At 39.0% G+C, this 17,166-nt stretch overlaps 1 protein-coding gene across 1 annotated transcript; it reads left to right on the forward strand.

Annotated features, from left to right (window-relative positions):
- The first annotated feature begins 1,047 nt into the window (after positions 1-1,047).
- LOC145157664 (uncharacterized) lies at positions 1,048-16,542 on the forward strand. Its single transcript, XM_079076674.1, has 8 exons — positions 1,048-1,311; positions 1,755-1,861; positions 14,987-15,074; positions 15,157-15,421; positions 15,652-15,815; positions 15,927-15,956; positions 16,096-16,308; positions 16,420-16,542. The coding sequence occupies exons 1-8, from the start codon at positions 1,048-1,050 to the stop codon at positions 16,540-16,542; spliced, it is 1,254 nt and encodes a 417-aa protein (XP_078932800.1).
- The last annotated feature ends 624 nt before the right edge of the window (positions 16,543-17,166 follow it).

The raw sequence follows: 17,166 nt of genomic DNA on the forward strand, positions 1-17,166 counted from the left end.
AGAGCCTTAGTTTTAGGATTCGGACATACTCTCGGGTGTGTCTGAACTCAAACTGTGGATTTGGTAAAAAAAAGGGAATTGTTTTTTTAAGAAAAGGGTTTCCTAATACAAGAAAGGGTGTGGTGCATGCAATCGACCAAGCTCAAGTAAGTTTTCCCAAAATACTCATACATGTTATTTGATAGGATTTGATTTGTGAATGTGTGAATCGCATGCTAGTTAGGGCTAAGGATCTGCTCAGGATTTGCATGATAGAATGCTAGGAGAGATGCCTTTGTATGCCTATTGTATGAGCTTGTAGACTTGCAGGCTAGTACTGATCAGTCAGTGATAGGATGGCCTGATTAGGTTATGCTTGGTTCTGATTACTCGATGCTCAAATGTTACTTGCTTTGTGCTTTTTAGGAATTCTCACAAACATCAGCTAACTAGTAAGAGAATATTTTAAGTTACATATTGCGGAAACTAAATAATTTTAGAAGGTTAGGTTTTAACTCTATTGCGTAGATCTTGTTTAAGTCCAACCGTTGTTGTGTGAGATCTCTCATTCGAAGAATTATCTGGTTTTGGTGATATGTAATTGTATTCGTGAGCTAGTTAGAGGAAGTTAGTGGGAGTCCCTTCTACAGCTGATGGAGGAGAGTGGTGTAGAGTTTTCCCTAGCAAAACCTAGGAAGAGATTTAGTGTTGGGAGCCTTATCTTGATGAGGGGTTGATTGTATGAATAAGAAGTGACTTGGATGATTCAAGGAAATCCTTGAGGAAAGTACAGATAGATGTGGAAGGTAGTATGGGCCCGTACTACCGGAAGCAGAGGATCCGTACTCGAGTCAAGGGGAGCTGTGATGAAACCAAGAAGCTTGTAGAATATGAAATCCCTCGATAGATATATATATATATATATATATATATATATATATATATATATATATATATATATATGTGTGTGTGTGTGTGTATGTGTGTGTCTATATATATATATATATATATATATATATATATATATATTGATGCGTATTGTGATGGTTTATATGGTCTATTTTCAGTATGGTGACTCTTCGAGGCAAACCGGTTGGTAGTTCTGGTGCTGGTGAGGGCTCGGGCTCAGGTTCTGGAGGTGGTCAGTTGGATGATCAGACAAAGGAGTTCATTTTGTCTGAGATTACACGTTGCATCCTCGAGCAGACTCCTGTGATCTTCGGTACGATCAAGGAGGGTATTGTGGAGTTTTTGGAGGAGCGTTTGGGCGCCTTCCGTTCTGAGATGGTGACCTTGATTGGGGCACGTTTTTTGACCTTTAGGGAGTTCCGAGTATGTGGAGCTCCAGACTACCACGGGGCGAAGGACCCAATAGCGAGCAGGAGGTGGTTAGCGGATGTTGCTAACGCTTTCCGCACCAGCAGTTGTCCCGAGGGGGCAACAGTCATAATTTCTTCCTGTCTTCTGAATGACAGTGCCCAAGACTGGTGGGAGGAGCTTGGGTGTGCAGTTGATGATGATGTTGTTAATTCGATGACATGGGATGATTTTACGACTAGATTCAGGGTTGAGTTTGCACCAGTGATCGAGGTGCATTAGTTGGCGCGAGAGTCTCAGGATCTCCGCTATACTACTGAGACGGTGGCTGAGATCACCGCGATGTTTCGTGAGAGGGAAATGTTGGTTCTGAAGTATGTGGTGGATGAGGAGATGAAGAAGGCGAGGTGACATGAAATGCTAAGGAGTGATATTTGGTAGTTTGTGATCTGATCCAGTTGGAGGACGCTGGAGGATATGATAGTGAGGTCCAGGGAAAGAGAGATATATCTGGAGATGAAAAAGAAGAGGAGGCTAGATTATGCGCAGAGTGCAGAGGGTTCGGGTAAGAGGCCTAAGGTTGTTTATACGATATTGAAGGGCCAGCAGGGCCGGGGCCACTGTGGCAAATGCGGCACGACGCACGATGGGGCGTGCAAGGTGGGTGATTATGGCTGCTTCAAATGCGTCCGGACAGGTCATATCAACATAGATTGTACTGCCACAAGAAGGCCTATTGTCCGAGTTTGAAAGCAGCATGACCAGTGTGAGCACCCGTTCCAACAACCCTACGGATTACCGATGGCCGCCAGAGCAAGGCGGATGCACTTATGGTGAAGAGAAGGGCTTTTCAGATGACAGTTGAGGAGGATCGTGCAACTCCTGACGTGGTGACGGATATGTATCTTCTCCTTATCTCTTTATTTATATTAAATTGCCTGCTTATATTTATGTGTTTTATTTTAGGATCGTTCCTCGTGAACGGTATTTCTGCATTAGTATTGTTTGATTCGGGGGCTACCCGATCCTTTGTGTTAGTTTTTCTTAGCAAGAGGTTTGATGGAGCACCGGGGAAGCTGGATTGTCCTTTAGATGTCGATATTGCAGATGATCAATATGCCCGGGTAGCGAGGGTTCATCGGGGTTGTATTCTCAAGTTGTTCATCAAGCAGTATCTGGTCAATTTGGTTCCCATTCCTTTGCGTGGGAACAAGCTTATCGTGGGCATGGATTGGTTGATCCCTAATGGGGAAGTGATTGATTGTGAGCAACAGTTAGTTCGGATTCGAACCCCAAGTGGGGTAGAGTTAGTGGTTCAGGGGGAGAGAGCTCAACGTGGGTTGATTTTGTGTTCAGCGGCGAGGGCCAGACGCTATATTCAACAAGGTTGTTCCAGATTTGTCGCCTATGTTATGGATACCCGTGATAAGGGTAAGGCGACTATGGATGATGTACCTATTGTGCGGGAGTATCCGGATGTGTTTCCTGAGGATTTGTCTGGGATGCCTCCGGAGAGGCATGTTGAGTTCAGGATTAATTTGGTTCCAGGTATGGCTCCGATAGCCAAAGCACCATATATGTTGGCTCCTCCTGAGATGAAGGAGTTGTCTACACAGCTACAGGAGCTGTTAGACAAGGTATTCTTTCGACCGAGCAGTTCATCATGGGGAGCACCAATCTTATTTGTGAAGAAGAAGGATCGCTATCATCATATGGTCATTGAATACCGGAAGCTGAATAAGGTAACGTTGAGGAACCGTTATCCACTCTCGAGGATTGATGATCTATTTGACCAGCTTCAGGGTGAATCTTGCTTTTCCAATATTTATTTGCATTCGGGTTACATGAGGGTTAGAGATGAGGATGTGAAGAATACGGCTTTCAGGACTGGTTATGGTCATTATGAGTTTGTGGTGATGTCTTTTGGGCTCACCAATGCTCCAGCTGCGTTTATGGATCTCATGAACCGTGTGTGCAAGCCGATGCTAGATCGGCCTGTGATCGTATTCATTGATGATATTTTGGTCTATTCCAAGACCTAGGAGCAGCACGAGGAGCACTTGAGGGAGGTGCTGGAGACTTTGAGGAGGGAGAGACTTTTCACAAAGTTCTCCAAGTGTGAGTTATAGTTGCGCGAGGTGCAATTTCCGGGGCACCTTGTCAACCAAAATGGTATTCTGGTCGATCTAGTCAAGGTCGAGGCCGCGATGCGGTGGAAGGTTCTGAGGTCTCCATCTGAGATTCAGAGTTTCCTTGGTCTAGCAGGTTAATATCGGAGATTTATCCATGATTTCTCCATGATAGTTGCTCCTTTGACTCGGTTGACGAAGAAGACGGCCACATTTCGTTGGGGGGATGAGCAACAGGCAGATTTTGAGACCTTGATACAACGTTTGTGTGAGGCACCGATTTTGACCCTGCCGGAGAATGTTGAGGATTTTGTGGTTTATTGTGATAAGTCGATCACAAGTTTGGGGGCGGTGTTGATATAGAGGGGTCGTGTGATCGCTTACGCTTCGAGGCAGCTGAAGCCTCATGAAACGAATTATCCGAGGCATGATTTGGAGCTGGGGGTTGTGGTTTTTTCCCTCAAGATTTGGCGACATTACCTCTATGGGGTCCTTTGTGCTATTTACACGGACCACAAAAGCCTAAGGTATCTGATGGATCAGACAAATCTGAATATGAGGCAGCGTTGATGGTTGGATGTGGTGAAGGATTATGATCGTGAGATCCTTTATCATCCGGGGAAGGCCAATGTGGTGGCCGACTCTCTCATCCGCAAGGCGGTCACAGCTCCGATCAGGGATATATGTTTGAGGATGACCGTGATTACTCTGCTATTAGAGCAGATTCGTGAGGCTTAGATCGAGGCTATGAAGGAAGAGCACCGGAAGAGTGGGTGTATTGTGGGTCAGGTGGCTTCCTTCGATTATGATAGTCGTGGGTTGTTGACTCTTCATCGGAGAGTATAGGTTCCGTGCTGGGGTGGTGTGTCAGGTTCTGATGGAGGAGGCGCACAATTCTAGGTTCTCCATTCATCCCGGGGCGACGAAGATGTATAGAGATCTTCTTCCTGATTATTGGTGGCCCTACATGAAGCGGGATGTGGCTTGGTATATGGAGCGGTGCTTGACTTGCAGGAAAGTCAAGGCCGAGCATCAACGACCTCACGGCAAGATGCAGTCGTTGGAGATTCACGTATGGAAATGGGAGGATATCACCAGGGATTTTATCACGAAATTGCCTCGGACTGGGCACGGAGTGGATTCAATTTAGGTCACCATGGATCGAGTGACCAAGAGTGCAAATTTTATCCCGATCCAGGAGAGTATCTCTACGGAGAAGTTGGCGGAGGTATACATCAGGGAGGCTGTGGCACGGCATGGGGTGCCGGTTTCCGTGGTTTCAGACAGGGATGTCAGGTTTACTTCCAGGTTTTGGAAGAGGTTCCATGACGAGTTGGGTACTCGTCTCCATTTCAGCATGGCTTTCCATCCACAGACCGATGGTTAGAGCGAGCGGACCATTCAGACTCTAGAGCATATGTTACGGGCATGTGTTTTGGACTTTGGTGGGAGTTGGGATACATATCTTCCGTTAGCGGAATTTTCGTATAACAACAGTTATCACGCCAGCATTGATCAGCCTCCTTTTTAGATGCTTTACGGGAGGAAATGTAGGACCCCGATATGTTGGGGTGAGTTCGGTCAGCGAGTTATGGGGAGTACCGAGGTGGTACTAAAGACTACCGAGTTGATCCAACGTGTTCGGAGTACGCTCCAGACAGCTCAGAGACGGTATAAAAGTTATGCCCACAGACGACAATCAGACTTAGAGTTCCAGGCGGGGGATATGGTTCTCCTGAAGGTGTAACCTTGGAAAGGTGTCATCCAATTTAGGAAGAGGGGTAAGTTGGGCCCTAGGTATATCGGTCCTTTCAGGGTTTTGGCCCAGGTGATCCGGGTTCTTAACCGAAAGACGAAAACCTTGAGGAACAAGGTTGTTGAGTTGGTGAAAGTTCAATGGCAGCATCGCAAGGTTTCCAAATGGACGTGGGAGCCGGAAGATGAGATGAAGGAGCACTATCCGGAGTTATTTGGAGCAGAAGACTTCAAGGACGAATACTGATTCAAGTGGGGGAGAATTGTAACATTCGGTCCTTGTAAGTTTCCTTTTTACCCTTGCTAATCAAATACATGCCTTATTGGTCCTCTGGCTAGTACGTGGGGCGTACTCTATGAGTATGCTTAGCGTACTAGCTAGACCTTGATCACAGGCATCACCCACGTACGCTGGGCGTACGTAGGGTTATGCAGGGCGTATGCTGGCTTCGGACAAACCCTAATTTTTAGGGTTTGTGCCCTATTTAAGCTTCTTAAACCCACCTCGTGACCATTTTAGACCAGAATCCATATATTGAAAACCCTAACCTTGTCGATAGCCTTTGTTTTGGTGCTTTTGAGCTCTTGTGAAGCATTTTGGTGTGTTTTTGTGTATCTTGAAGTAGTAGAAGAAGATTGAAGACTCATTCTTTGGAGAAGAGCTTAGAGATCCAGATTTAGCTTCATCATTTCGTGACTTTTGAGGTATAAAGTCCATAACTTGTCAACTCCTTGTATAGATCTACTTTTTGGCTTATTTGTGGCTATTTAGGTCCCTTCTGGTTGGTTCTTGTGAGCTAAGGCCGTTTCAGAAGCCTAACCTTTTAGATCTGGACATTTTAGGGGTCCCTTAAGCATAAAAATGCAAAATTTATAGTGGATATGGACTCATGCATGTGTAAAGTGTTGGGTTTTGAGCATTCTAACACTTCTATGGTGTACATGCAACCCTCTAATCCTTGGATCTATGTTTTCTCTATTATACATGCAAATATTAACTATTCCAAGGTTTCATCCTAACTAGCATATTATGAAGCACCTATACTACAAAGTTCTAGTTAGATGACATACCTTTTGATGTAGCTTGATGTCTTCAAGCTTTAAAAGCTTAGCTCCAATAGTGTGGAAGCCTCAAATGGAATCACAAATCACCAAAACACCTTGGAAGAACTTGAGAGAATATGTATGCACACTAAAATCGGCCCACTCTTATTTTCACACACTTGTGTCAATTTTGTGAGCCAAGGACCCCTTTATATATTATGGAGGATTAGGGTTACATCCATGTAAACCCGAATACCCATGACCTTTCATTTACATAGGATCCATGGGTTAAAATCTCCATGGACCATCCATGAAAGCTTAGCCCAACCTAAATGAACTTGGCCCATTCCATATATATAAGAGTCCATATTTAATTAGTTCTTTTTGATCACTTAATTAATTCTAAATTAATTCTTGATCAATACTAATTAAATAATATGATTCCATATTAATATATTAGAACTTATAATATATTAATATAAATCATAAATATACTATTCTCAAAAGACTATCCATATAAATTGTGCCGGTGAAGTGCAACCCAAATGGACCATGTCGGGTCGGGTCAAGTCTTACCAATTATAGTTATGGACTTAGACATTAATCCAACAGTCTCCCACTTGGATAAGTCTAAAACTATTATTGAGTATGACTTCAAAACCTAACTGGCAATCGTAGCTCTTAAAGCCGATGTCGAACTCTGACCTTGTCAATGACTTGTCCATTAGATAAGGGATCATATATTCCTCCATTCTAGATATCATATGGACTGAGACATGGATTATAATCATTCTCTCTGTCCATTTGTTGTTTCCCGATTTTCGATTTATGATGACTGACTGATTGAACAAATCAAATCAGTCCTGGCTTGGCCAAGCACTCACATGTGTCAATTCTAAATCATCGAGGGGCCCACAGATATCGCTTTTATCCCGAAGGTAAAAGGAATGGATAAACTTCGACTCATATGGCTTGTTCTACTACTTGTTGAATCATACACAAAGGCACGTTTTATAACATCGAGTTACCAATGCGTTTTCGTGCAATCAATGTATAACCAACTCATAGTAACAACTCATATCTCTAGGTTTGAAGAATATAAGATATTATCGTCTCATGATCACTCGTGATAAAATCCATGAAGTGATTCAAATGAGCGCGGGTTGAATCCAATACTCAAAACTTATGAGAACTCATGAGTGTTGTAGCACCACTTTGTCCACCAACTTGGACCTCTACAAACCAACCCATGACAGTCTTGATTCATATCTACTTCCAACATATGACCGACTGTGGATGGTTTGAATAACTTAATCATTCAGGAAGAGCGACTTAGTTATTCTGGAAGTCAAAACATGCAAAGTGAAACACAAGAATAAATGAATCAAATATGGTATCAAACCCTATGAATATAAATAAACACTTTTATTTATCACCATACTGATTACTTATTATTCATTGTTCCGGTTTTATCAACTTTATACTTGAATTAAAAACACTAGTTGTCCCATGCTCCAAGCATGTACACTATGTTTTTCTTAAACAATACCTTTGCCATACACCAAGTATGCACTCTATGTTTGTCTATGATCCTTACTTTGTGAAATAAACCAATTGAACATAATTTCGATGATTCTAATTTCATACTCCCAAATCCTTATCGAAAAATGTGAGAATTTCAAATTCCTATCATTTATCGAAATCTGTTTAGATTTTAAACTTATATGCACTGACCCTCCTATAATGAATATGTACAAAGTCACAAAGACTTGTCAACAGTCATTATAAGGTATTCCAATGGAGATCAACTCCATGGAAACTAAGTCTCATATTCAAAGTACATTGCTTTGGACATGCTTCTTGCATTAAGTTTTCTAATCTTACACAGATAACTTCCACCTATGGAGACAACTCCATATTCTCATTTTGACTATCACTTCTGAATAAGAGATGCCTCTTTTCAGAATATGTCAATATGGTCCTTCCAAAATTAGCACTATACTTCCAACTGTCCCTGAGCAACCAATCTTTGGTAAACCTCAGATTGTCCTCGACAATTGCTTAATCATTTTAGTCATATCCAATTCTAGACATTTTCCCTTCTTAATGCCTCTGGGCATTTGGAAAAATTTAGAAATGACAAATATTATAGCACATGCAATCGATCCTGTACCCAAAGCAAATGGTACACGATTCATGATGTCTCACATAAAGACATGATTCTAGACCAGTCTTTTGCTACAATATTTTTATTTGCCATGTTTTCAAAATTTGACTATGAAGAGGGATGTCGTAATCATAATCGAATTTTGAGAACGCAATATATAGAATTTCCTTAAGTTGAACCAATCCAACATGAAATTCATATATATATTCTTGACTAAAGATGATTAAGGTCTCAATCTAAGCCTTTAGAACTGAAATGAAGTATATCCTCTCCCTTAATTATAGCAAAACAACTTTTTCAATCCCTGCAGCCTCACGAATTGAAACTTTTGTTTTCTATAATTAACATTGCTAACTTGCAACACTAACAATAATTATCATGCTCCCACTAACATGATGATTATTAGCATAACACTTATGCTCCCACTAGCTTTAACATGTACTCAGAAATCAGTTGGACTTCTAGAAATCAATACTTTATTGACTTTCTTACCAAAGTTCAGATTTCTGATACGAGATGCTTTGATAAAACTTTATCAAAATCATACACCTTTCCTTAGATAGCATGCATGTGTGTCTAAACAATTTAAGAACTATGAAAAGGGATGTCGTAATCATAGTCTCAATTGTTTAGACCTTTTTCCATCTGCTTCAAATCTACTTGGTGGAAGTGTTTCCTCACCATCATTTTCATGAATCAGAGAGAAACCTTATGACCCTTATATTTTGTGGTGTATGTGTTCTTATCCATGTGAATCGTCAAAACCATAGTCACAAGACAAGGATAATGCCAAATCCAAACTCATATGGACTGAACTTATGCAATCTTAACTTCTTGCCACCTGGAAGTACAGGGCCTGCCATTGCTTCCAAGTTGTTATGCAACCAATTGAGAACTTTCAGAACTCCTAAGCCAACTTTAACTGGAATGGGCACAGAATATGTCAACACGATAGGTTATAAACCTCAAGTCGTGTGCTAGTGAAGAACCTCAGGTTTTATTCTTGATTAGTTCTTGAAATTCTTTTTAGGATCTTTAAGACTCCCACTATCCTCTTGACATATAAGACTATCTTGCCAAATATTCAAGAGATAGTGCGTATTCTTTATCAAGACAAACACTTCACACAATTGGCCTTAGTTGGTCTTTGTTTTATCCAAAACATCACAACTTACCAATTTCAAATGTACAAGAGTAGGACACTTTTACTCTTACATTTGACAAGTGTTTTAAACCTTTCTTTAAGATAGGTCACTCAAGTTACAATCTTGGAGTATGACTCTAAGAATTGTTTTGGAACGAAGTATGACTCATCTTCCTGATCTAACCATTTCAACAATTCATGACTCCTCTTCTTAGTCATAAGAATGCACTAAGATTACCTTTAGAGGACTAATTGTGATATGATTTCTAAATCATTAAGATGATCACAAACATGATACTAAATTACTCTCCCATCTTTTCAGATTTGAGAAACTTTTATCTTTCTGCTTAATTTGATTCTTCCCATTCGTTCTGCCATACATTGAGACTTTTCCAATGTTTCAGAATTATACTTAAACTTGTAAGTATAACCATATTTACTAAACTTTAGTAAATCAAATAGTCTTAACGAGCTTTGTGGTGGACATGACCAGTGCACAAGAATGTGTACTCGATCCCTTTAGTCCTTCACTTGACTCACACATCCATGTGAACAAGTAATTAGTCTTGATTTTCCAATGCTTGAAAGTTCTCATTCATCATACTATTCAACTTGCATGATTCCAAGTTTCGGTCCAATTGAAACTTGGGTGATGAGGAACTTTCCTGATTTGGTAAATTTAGACACTACCACAAATGAAAGAATCAAATCCATTTTCCAATATTGCTGTCAGTGGAATCATATAAGCAACAATTTTCCACAAATGCCATTGTAAAGATACTTCAAATAAATAAAATTAAACAATTTTCTTTTATTTTAAAACTTTGCGGAAAAACTTATCCTTACAATCCACATGGAAAATTGTTGTTATCTATTCCTTAGCAATATATCATAACTTCTTAAGCAACTGCTTAAAATTCTGATGCGATCGAAATCCACCTTCGCGATCAGAATCAACATATACTTCCTTTAAGATTTCTCTCTATTCTTTGATTCTTAAAAAATCAACATATGACCCAGTCACATCATGTAATGAGGATCTCAGAATAGAACTTAACAGAGTTAGATAATGGGCTCTACCTGATGTAGAGTCAAACTTATTGACTTTAACATCCTTAGGTAAATTTGGCAGCTTTGCAATCAACGCCCCTTCCTTTGGCAAAATAAACATATGGACCCTTTGGTAATGGGACTATCTCAGACTTAGCCTTTCTCTTTACCATTTGGTCAACCGGGTTGACTATGGCCAATCCCTTTCCATTGGGAAGAGAATGCTTTTTATGGATTTCCAGTGTCACCATTGTCACTGTCCATAAAGTTTTTGGGAAGTTGATCTTCTAATCAAATTTGCTTTACTATCGTTCCAAATCATTGCTGATTCAGCAGCACTAAGCAAATAGATATGATCATTAAGGTTCATGTCATAGTCTGTTTCATAGTAGTCCCAAAGGAACTCACTATGTGACTTAGAAAGTGATTGAACATCCAACTTTCTCAAGACTTTGACACCCAACTCTCCCGGCTTGTCAATATGTGACTTCATCTCTAAGATGTGATCACACATAGACCTTGCTTGCCATTAGGGCTTGAGTGACCTTGAACTTGTGGGTTAGGGAGAATAATTGGAGGAGGTGGAGGAAGAGAAGTATGACTTCCATGAGCCAAACTCGGGAAGTCATATTCATTTGGAAAGCTTGGTTTACGAAGATCATGGTTGTCTAAACCAGACATCAACAATGGGAGAAATTCACGTAGTTCATTTAAGTCCTTAATATAACACCCAATATGATATATTAAGGCTAGGACCCAACAAACTATTTTATAACTTGGAAGAGGGATGCCGTAATCCAAGCTATAAAATATTTGAAGGTAGGTGAATGACGATTCACCAATTTCCACCAAGATAAACGAAATGTATTATTAGGTTTTAATTGGTTTTGAAACTCCTAGATTCTTTTGAGATTCATTGAACTTTTCAATGGCATGTTTCAATCTCGAGTGTGCCCTGCAGGTTTTGTGACTGGGATGTCGAGGATCACAAAACAAGGTGTGAAGTAACCATGCAAATATACTTGGTACCCTTAATATTTACCCCTCAATCGATGTGCCGGTTAACCACACACGCTCCAACGATACTATGATAAACATTAAGTTACCCTTTGCCTACCTTGTTAAGTCCAGGTTAGTGTGCCGGTTAACCACACACGCTCCACTAACAGCTTAAACAAAGTGCAAAGTGTAATTTCATGGATTAGCACCTTATTCACATTTTCCTAAGTAACTAAGATTGGGAATTTATAAGTGTTTAGTTACTTAGTATTTATCATTATACTTATAATGAAGGGAGAATTATAGTCCTTGTCCTACCTGTTTGGCTAACGACCCTCCACCGGTCAAGGAAGCGGTGAGTGAGAGTGGACACTCATTAAACTGCCATTTTATAGGCAGTAACCTTATACCCCCCCTTATAGACCGACTTCGTGAATGAGGCCTACTAATGGTAAGACGACTTGCTCTTATACATATAATATATTAAACTTTTAATATTATAATAGTATAAGGGTGTATTTTAGACATTTAAAATACTTGGTGGTTTAATCTATTAATTAAACTAGACTTTTAATTTAATTAAACTCAAACCATATATTTATGGATTAATAATACTCTTTTAATTAAACGCTTTAATTAACTATTAATAAAGTCCATAAGAGTTAATTTGAACTATTCAACAAAACATCATAATTCCAATTATTAAACTCAAAATTAAAACCATTTAATTAATTGTTTAAGTTATGAACCCAAGAGTTTTAGAATTCAATTCTTTTTTTCATAAAAAACTTTTCTCAAATTCCAAAACTTGAGGGCAAGTTTTGTAATTCTTGAAAACCTTTGGATTCCATAACTTATGGAATTAATGGTGTTTTATGATGAAACTTTCCATGTTCCATAACTTAAGAACAAGTTATAGAATTCTTTAAAACAATAACACCAAATTTTGTAACTCCATAAAACTTTGAATCAAATTTTTTTTTTAAAAAAAACTTTCATATCCATAACTTATGGAAGTTTCAAAAACCCTTAAGATCACAACTTTAAAAAAAAAACTTTTGAGCTCCAAAATTTTATGACAAAATATGTAACTCCTTAAAACATTTAGATCAAACTTTTAAAACTAATAAAATAATCATATCATTTTATCTTTTACTAAATTTGACCTAATTCAACTCATATAACAAATGATTCAAATTTTACAAATAATTCGTTTTTCATAAAACAAGTAATTATCTTAAAATTTGACAAACGTCATGTTTTTTTTCCTTTTTTTTCCAACTTGAAAATAAAACATTTGCATCAATATAACAGAAAACAACCCATGGCTCTGATACCACTGTTGGGTTTTGAGCATTCTAACACTCCTATGGTGTACATGCAACCCTATAAACCTTGGATCTATGTTTTCTCTATTATACATGCAAATATTAACTATTCCAAGGTTTCATCCTAACTAGCATATTATGAAGCACCTATACTACAAAGTTCTAGTTAGATGACATACCTTTTGATGTAGCTTGATGTCTTCAAGCTTTAAGAGCTTAGCCCCAATAGTGTGGAAGCCTCAAATGGAATCACAAATCACCAAAACACCTTGGAAGAACTTGAGAGAATATGTATGCACACTAAAATCGGCCCACTCTTATTTTCACACACTTGTGTCAATTTTGTGAGCCAAGGACCCCTTTATATATTATGGAGGATTAGGGTTACATCCATGTAAACCCTAATACCCATGACCTTTCATTTACATAGGATCCATGGGTTAAAAGCTCCATGGACCATCCATGAAAGCTTAGCCCAACCTAAATGAACTTGGCCCATTCCATATATATAAGAGTCCATATTTAATTAGTTCTTTTTGATCACTTAATTAATTCTAAATTAATTCTTGATCAATACTAATTAAATAATATGATTCCATATTAATATATTAGACCTTATAATATATTAATATAAATCATAAATATACTATTCTCAAAAGACTATCCATATAAATTGTGCCGGTGAAGTGCAACCCAAATGGACCATGCCGGGTCGGGTCAAGTACATACCAAATATAGTTATGGACTTAGACATTAATCCAACATAAAGACCCTTTGTTAAGCTCTTTTGAGCTCTAGATCCCCATTAGGCCATGCATGCACGTAAAGTTGCCAACTTTACATGATAAATCATCTTTTGAGACAAGATATAAGAGTATGGAGTAGGGGTTGAATGGATTAAGTTCTTATTGATGTGGGGTGGCCAACTGAGGAGTAAGTTTGGCGTACGAGCTGGTACGCTGCGCGTACTAGCCCCAGAGCGTGTACGCTAAGCGTACGAGTTGAGTACGCCTCGCGTACTCAGCAGGTGGGCTTCGGATTTGTGCTTCATAGTTTTGGGCCATGTGTGGACATTAGGAGTTTAGGGCCTTGTTGGGCCATCATATTTCTAGTTTGGACTCCTTTGGATGAAGGCTCACGAAGGGATTTGGGCCCAATTTGGAAGATTGGGCCATAATTGGGATTTGGGTGGCTATTTTTGGAATTGGTCCTTTTTGAGTAGTTGGTTTGGGCCTTGCCCTTGGTCCAAGTCATATAAAGGGTAAAATGGTATTTTACCCTAGTTGAGACTCTTAGTTGTGGGTCGGAATTCAATTAGTAATTGGATGTTAGTTTATGATAGGGCGGGGATTTTCGGACCTACAGCCAGAGATTTATCTGTGAGACTCAGCAGTCTGAGGTGAGTCTTCATCACCGTGTTTAGCAGGTCGAAGGCACCAAAGCCGACCCATGGTTTATTATGATAGGGTGCTAGATGTCTGCGTGACTCTTTCATGTGTATGTGTTTGTATGCTTAGTGGGCGGGGCCTAATGGATATTTTGTATGTTAATATTTGTTATAATTGTATGTTTGTATGCTTGGCGGGGGCCCGTTATACGAGTTAGGGCAAGACCCGTTATACTCAGTGGGCGGGGCCCGTTATGCGAGTTAGGGTGATGCCCGTTATATTCAGTGGGTGGGGCCCGTTATGCGAGTTAGGGTGGGGCCTGTTACAATCATCTGGCGGGGCCTATTATATGTGTGATATGTGGTATTTGGGGGAAACTCACTAAGCTTCGTGCTTACGGTTTTCAGTTTATGTTTTAGGTGCTTCTGGTGCAAAAGGGAAGAGCTTGGGGAGATTGCAGTGCACACACGATATTGTTCCATAGTTTCATGATAACTCTGATATTTTATGATGTTTTGATACATTTGTTCCACTTGGGATTTGTGTTTTGGGATATTGTTTTTATTAATTAAAAAATGAAATTTTTGGGTCTTATTTTTGGGAGGTTATAGTTTCCATATAACACCTTATGAAATCATTAACAAAAGGAACCCTAATGTTAAATTTTTCTATGTTTTTGGTTGTAGATGCTTCATAATGAATCTCAAGGACAATCTTTCCAAATTTCAAACGAAAGTTGATGAGGGAATTTTCTTGGGATATTCACAAAATTCTGTTACTTTATAGGGTGTTGAACAAGAGGACATGAAAAGTTGAAGAAACTTTTAATCTCACTTTTGATGATTATTATGTCAAGAGAATTGAACAAGATTTTTCAAAGAAATCGATAATCTCTGAAACTAATGAAGAATTTGAGGAAATGTTTACTTTTGATATTGATCTTGATTTAATTTTTGGTGTTCCTGACAGGGCAATTGTTGTTGAAGTTAATATTGAATACAATCGAGTTCCTGAAGCATCAAAACACTCAGATGATTCTACACTCACTAAAAAAGACAATGAAGCAAATCCATCATCAACCTCGAGAGTGAATGTCGAAAGAATACAAAATTTGACTGATGGTCAAGTGAAGGGGGGGGGGGGCACTTGATTTCTTTATCTCATAACGAAAGAAAAAAAATGAATTATCAATCTCAAGTTGAGGAGGAGCTATTGACTACTCAAGCTTGTGTTGAAGGGGAGCATTAAACAATCAATCCATTGGTTGAGGGGGAGCCAAGTGGATCGAATCGTGATGATGATAATCAAGGTAATGAATTCCCTGATACTAATGACAATATCTCTATTTCAGATGAATTAACAAAAGTAGAAGAAACATACGAGGATGCACATTTGGAGTTTGATCCTGCCTTTCCTCCAACGGAGAAATGGACAAGGGATCATCCAAAAGAACAAATTCTCTGTGATCCAAATTTCGGTGTTCTGACACGAGCACAGATACGAGCCAAAAATGAGGTTTTAAATGTTCACCAGGAATGTTGTATGTGTAATGTATTTATTTCAAAAATAGAACCAAAAACAGTCACGAATGCATTAGAACATCCCAATTAGGTTGTTGCAATGCAGGCTGAGTTGGCTGAATTTGAACAAAACAAGGTTTGAAGGTTAATTTCTAAACCTGATGATGTTTTAATTGTTGGTCTCAAATGGCTTTTTAAAAATAAAATCGAAAAATAAGGCAATATTGTTCGAAACAAAGCTAGATTAGTGGTAAAAAGGTTATTGTTAACAATAGGGAATTGATTATGAAGAAACTTTCACCTATGTCGCAAGACACGAGGCTGTACGAATTTTTTTGGCTTATGCAGCTCATAAGGATTTCGACTTCTACCAGGTGGATGTAAAGTGTACATTCCTTAATGGAGTTCTTGAAGAGACGGTTTATGTCGAACAACCACCAGGTTTCGTCAATGATAAGTTTCCTGACCATTGCTATATTCTTGACAAGGCAGTTTATGGATTAAAACAAGCACCTCATGCTTGGTATGCAACTCTTACCAATTTTTTGAAAATCGCAAAATTTAATCAAGGATCAGTTGATCCCATTTTGTTTCTTAAGAAAGTAAGGGATCATCTGATGCTCGTTCAAATTTATGCCAATGACATTATATTTGGTTCAACTGATTCTTCGTTGTCAAAGGAGTTTGAGGAACTAATGAAGAGTCAATTCGAGATAAGCTAGATAGAGAAGATAAATCATTTCTTGGGTTTAAATATTCGTCAAAGCAGGGAAGGAATTTTTATTAATCAAGCAAATTACACTCGAAACCTGCTTGAAAGATTTGGAATGATGAATTGCACGAAAGCTAAAGTTCCCATGGCAGTCGGTCTGTTGTTGATATCAAAACATATAGAAGCATGATTGGTTCGCTTTTGTACTTAACAGCAAGTCGACCTGATATAATGTTTTCTGTGTGTAATTATACCAGGTATCAAGCAAATCCAAGAGAACCTCATCTTACTGCAGTGAAAAACATATTTCGTTATCTACATGGTACAAAGACTCTAGGCCTATGATAACCATCAAAAACAGGATTCTTTATTCAAGCTTTCTCAGATGTGGATCTAGGGGTTAGTTAGATCGAAAGAGCACAACAGGAGGATGTCAATTCCTATACAGGAAACTTGTGAGTTGGCAGTCGAAAAAGCAGACATGTGTATCAATTTCGACAGCTGAGGCTGAATACATTACTGATGCGACTTGTACATCTCAAGTGATCTGGATTCAAGTTCAACTATGTGACTATGCGATTAACATGAAGAAAATTTCATTGTATTGTGATTCTCAAAGTGCAATTCGCATATG

The sequence above is a fragment of the Lactuca virosa genome, chromosome 2 (assembly GCF_052849685.1).
Source record: "Lactuca virosa cultivar CGN04683 chromosome 2, Lactuca_virosa_CGN04683_v6, whole genome shotgun sequence".
Lineage (NCBI taxonomy): Eukaryota > Viridiplantae > Streptophyta > Magnoliopsida > Asterales > Asteraceae > Lactuca > Lactuca virosa.

Bases quoted from the DNA above. Each gene is read 5' to 3' on its own strand.
- LOC145157664 (XM_079076674.1), top strand. From the start codon at position 1,048: ATGGTGACTCTTCGAGGCAAACCGGTTGGTAGTTCTGGTGCTGGTGAG. The intron at 1,862-14,986 runs GTAAGAGGCCTA...TTTTGGTTGTAG, and splicing joins GCAGAGTGCAGAGGGTTCGG to ATGCTTCATAATGAATCTCA. The intron at 15,075-15,156 runs GTTACTTTATAG...TATTATGTCAAG, and splicing joins TGGGATATTCACAAAATTCT to AGAATTGAACAAGATTTTTC.